Source organism: Hyla sarda, chromosome 11, assembly GCF_029499605.1.
Source record: "Hyla sarda isolate aHylSar1 chromosome 11, aHylSar1.hap1, whole genome shotgun sequence".
NCBI lineage: Eukaryota > Metazoa > Chordata > Amphibia > Anura > Hylidae > Hyla > Hyla sarda.
In genome coordinates, this window is record NC_079199.1 from 35,391,224 (window position 1) to 35,395,835 (window position 4,612).

At 35.8% G+C, this 4,612-nt stretch overlaps 1 protein-coding gene across 1 annotated transcript in view; it reads left to right on the top strand.

Annotated features, from left to right (window-relative positions):
- The first annotated feature begins 2,006 nt into the window (after positions 1 to 2,006).
- NKX2-1 (NK2 homeobox 1) overlaps positions 2,007 to 4,612 on the top strand; it is a 2,848-nt gene continuing 242 nt past the window's right edge. The window contains exons 1-2 of the mRNA XM_056546428.1: positions 2,007 to 2,568; positions 3,090 to 4,612. The exon at positions 3,090 to 4,612 is cut by the window's right edge and continues 242 nt beyond it. Of these exons, the coding sequence (XP_056402403.1) occupies positions 2,208 to 2,568; positions 3,090 to 3,754 (1,026 nt within the window). The 5' untranslated portion in view covers positions 2,007 to 2,207 and the 3' untranslated portion in view covers positions 3,755 to 4,612. The remainder of the gene's footprint in view (positions 2,569 to 3,089) is intronic.

Consider the following 4,612-nt stretch of genomic DNA (forward strand, 5'->3'; position numbering starts at 1 on the left):
TAGATTACATCCAGACGATGTGACCTATACACATCTCTCGCTTCCAATTCGTTCGAAGAGAATTCGTGCTTCACATTGCTGACATGTGCGCTGCCTGCAAAAGAACTCCCTGACACATCCAGCCAGGAGGAAGACTGATATATACAGCAGCCTGCACAATATACACGGTATATACACGGCTGGACTAAACCTCATGGGAAAACATGTCAGACAAAACATCGGGATTGGGGAAAATCCTAAAATCAACAAGTTCCTGACGGCTCAATGATTTATGTGTAATCTTCATTTACAGGGTATATAGAGGATAGAGCTCTACAGGTAGGTAGGCAAATAAGGGAAGAACATGTGAATAGATAGAGAGGATAGATATAGAAAGATAGATATTAGATAGATAGATAGATATCAGATAGATAGATAGATAGATATCAGATAGATAGATAATAGATAAAGACATACAGAGAAAGATCAATAGATAGATAGATGATAGATAGATAGATATGGGATAGATAGAAAAATAGATAATATATAGATAAATAGATAGATAATAGATAAAGAGACACAGAGAAAGATCAATATATAGATGATAGATATAGATTTTGATAGATATAAGATAGATAATAAAGAGATACAGAGAAAGATCAATAGATAGATAGATAGATAGATAGATAGACGCATAATAAAAAGTGCATGTAAATATATGTAGATATTATGTGTATAAAACATACAGAGGTAGACAACCATACTAGATAGATAGATAGATAGAGTAATAGAGATAGAAAGGATACATAAAAGACAGACATATATTACACAAGATAAAACAGATCTATACATGTTTGTCTAAGATATTAGATACATAAGAAAAATATTGGTAGATAGATATGTAAGATAGATATATTTATGGAGATATATAAAACATTAACAGTATAGATGATAGATAGATAGATAGATAGATAGACATTAATAGGGAGATAGAAATACAAATAGAGAAGCTGCGTTAAAATAAATGGGAAAAAAAAGAGAAATAAAAAGAGAAATAAATAGATAGTGATGCAATTAGTTATAGGTTGGTGATAGATGGCCCAAATTACAGAGATAAACATATAGATATAGAGATAGGTAGCTGTAATTAAATAGATGCAAGGCGAATAGATAGATACAAGGATAGAAGAGAAAGAGATATTAGAGATAGATAGATAGATAGATAGATAGATAGATAGATAGATAGATAGATAGAAAAGAGAAATATTAGAAATAGATATGTAATAGATAGAAAGATAATTAGTGACAGATATTTAGATATGAAATAGATGAGATGGATAGATATATATGATATAGATAGATAGATATAGATAGATATGAGATAGATAGATAGATAGATAGATGTGAGATAGATAAATATGAGATAGATAGATAAAGAAATAGATGTAAGATAGATAGATAGAAAGTTAGATAGATATGAGATAGATAGATAGATAGATATGGGATAGATAGATAGATAGATAGATATGAGATAAATAAATAGATATGAGATAGATAGATAGATAGATAGATATGAGATAAATAAATAAATAGATATGACATAGATAGATAGATAGATAGATAGATAGATAGATATGAGATTGATAGATATGAGAAATATATGAGATAGATAGATAGATATGAGATAGATATAAGATAGATATGAAATAGATAGGAGATAGATAAATAGATATGAGATAGATAGATAGATGCATATGAAATAGATATATGGTAGACTGATAGAATGTCAGACAGATGAGCCTTTAGATCCATGGAGGAGTCATGCTGTCTGTCCCCAGGTACAGGTGTGTATGTAGGATAGCTGTGTGTGTTTATTGGTGTGAGGATCGGTAGAAGGTGTTGTGCTGATGCTTGTGATTATCTTGTGATCAGTATGTGTCAGCTCATTATAAGCGCAGGCTCAGGCAGCATTGTCTGGCCTCAACTGCTGGCTCCGCCTCTGCTGCCTAAAACCTGGCTCCTGCCTAAAACAAACGCAAAGAAACCTCTGAGCTGCTCTCAGCCCAATTAAGGCGGACTTTACGTGTACACCCAACAAGAGCCCCGGCGGTACGGCAACAGCACCACAAGATTTGGCATAAAAAAAAAAAAAAAAAAAAAAGAGGAAAGAAAAAAAAAAAAGGGAGAGAGGGAGAGATCTCTTTCTTTTTTCTCCCAGCCTCAGAAACATGTCGATGAGTCCCAAGCACACTACTCCCTTCTCTGTGTCTGATATCTTGAGTCCTCTGGAGGAAAGCTACAAGAAGGTGGCTATGGAGGGCACTGGCTTAGGGGCACCCCTGGCTGCATACAGGCAATCTCAGGTGTCTCAACCTACCATGCAGCAACATGCCATGGGCCATAATGCTGCCTACCACATGACAGCTGCAGGGGTTCCCCAGCTGTCCCACACCACAATGGGGGGCTACTGCAACGGCAACCTGGGCAACTTGGGCAATATGAGCGAGCTGCCACCCTATCAGGAGACCATGAGGAATAGTTCAGCGACTGGATGGTATGGAAGCAACCCGGATCCAAGATTTTCTACAAGTAAGTATGAACACCTACCATTCCTATTACTCATACAGAAATATACAAATATATATAAAACATATGAATGTATATTACTGAGATATATATATATATATATATATATATATATATATATATATATGACTATGTTAACTTGTCTACAGTGAAGAGTTTTTAGTAGAACAGATTAATTCCTCACATTATATGTTTATGTGAAATTATGCAAATCAAATAACAAGATAATATAACTAGAGGAGCAGATCAACTAAATAGAAGGTTAATACGTGCTAAGATAATAAGATATTGTTGCCTAGAAAACTTTAGTTAGTCATTTGGATTTTTCATGTAATTAATATTTGTGGATGAGAATTATTATTATTATTAACAATATATAAATATTGTTATTTGACTATACAAATATATAGATATATATATATGTGCATTTTGTGTTTTATCCTATTGTTGCATCTTAGTTTTTTTAGATGATCAATTCTCATCCTCTGTTCTATTTATTTTTTTTATTTTTATTTATTTTTTAGTCTCACGTTTCATGGGTCCCTCCAATGGAATGAATATGGGAGGTCTTGGCAATATGGGGTCATTAGGAGATGTGGGGAAGAGTATGGCCCCACTTCAGAGCACCCCAAGAAGAAAACGTAGGGTATTGTTCTCCCAGGCCCAGGTGTACGAACTGGAAAGGAGATTCAAACAGCAAAAATACCTATCTGCTCCAGAGAGGGAACACTTGGCTAGTATGATCCATCTGACTCCAACCCAGGTGAAGATCTGGTTCCAGAACCATCGCTACAAGATGAAGAGACAAGCCAAGGACAAGGCAGCACAACAGCAGATGCAACAGGACAACAGCTCGTGTCAGCAACAACAGTCTCCAAGACGGGTGGCAGTGCCAGTGTTGGTTAAGGATGGCAAGCCATGCCAGGCTGGATCCAATACCCCAACAACTGCTCTTCAGAACCATCAGCAGCAGTCGGCCTCAGCTCTCACAGTTACCAGCAATGGCTTGGGGCAACATCAAAGCCACCAGACAAACAGTGCAGGCCAGTCTCCAGATATGGGTCAGCACTCCAGCAGCCCATCAAGTCTTCAGAGCCAGGTCACCAACCTTTCTCACCTAAATACTTCTAGTTCTGACTATGGTACAGCCATGTCCTGCTCTACCTTACTATATGGTAGGACATGGTGAATAAAACCCAGGTCCCTCTGTCCCCAGACAACCCTTTTCCTCTCTTAAAAAAAGAAAAAAAAACGAAAAAAAAAAAACTGCAGTACTTTAGGGGGGATGGATTTATAAGAGGGTTTCTCTGAGCAATCCAAATAGAGAAGGGGAAGGATAGAGGAGATAGTTATTAATCTGGATGGATGGTACTCAAAATGTCATATGGAAAGGAGGATTGGACTTCAAACTACCTTCCCACGATACCTGCTTGTACATAGGGCTACACCGATCCAAGATCTGTGGGTTAATCCATTCACTCCGCTATTAAACTGAAGAGCGATATTATTATTATTACTTTTTTTTTCCTTGTGACATTGTAACCTTCTCTCTGTTGGACTGTTTGGAATATTTAGTTTTTAGTAGCCTGTACGTTTGGTTGTTAAAAAAAACAAAACAAAAAAAAAAATATATAAACAAAAAAGGTTTGTTTTCTTTTTTAAATTTGAAAGTTTAGTCGCCCAAACGGATGCGATAACGGATGCGATAACGGATGCGATAACGGATGCGATATCTTCTCTAGATATAGATCGCGCCGATCTAATGATGTATAAATGATGCTCCTTTAAAAAAAAATGCAGTAATTTATTTTCTATTTAGTTTTTTGTTGTTTTTGTTTTTTTTTGTTCATTTCCTCTATACATTTGTTTTGCTGTTAAGTGTTTGGCTTGAGAGAGAGGTGATCAAATTTCTAGTCTAAAATCGGAATAAAATGATGTCACTGCACCAATAATGGACAAAATAGGACTTGGAAATGCTTAAAGGCCAGTAGAATTATTTATGGGGTGATTTTTTTTTTTTTTTTTTTTTTGTTTGCTCGGCAGACCC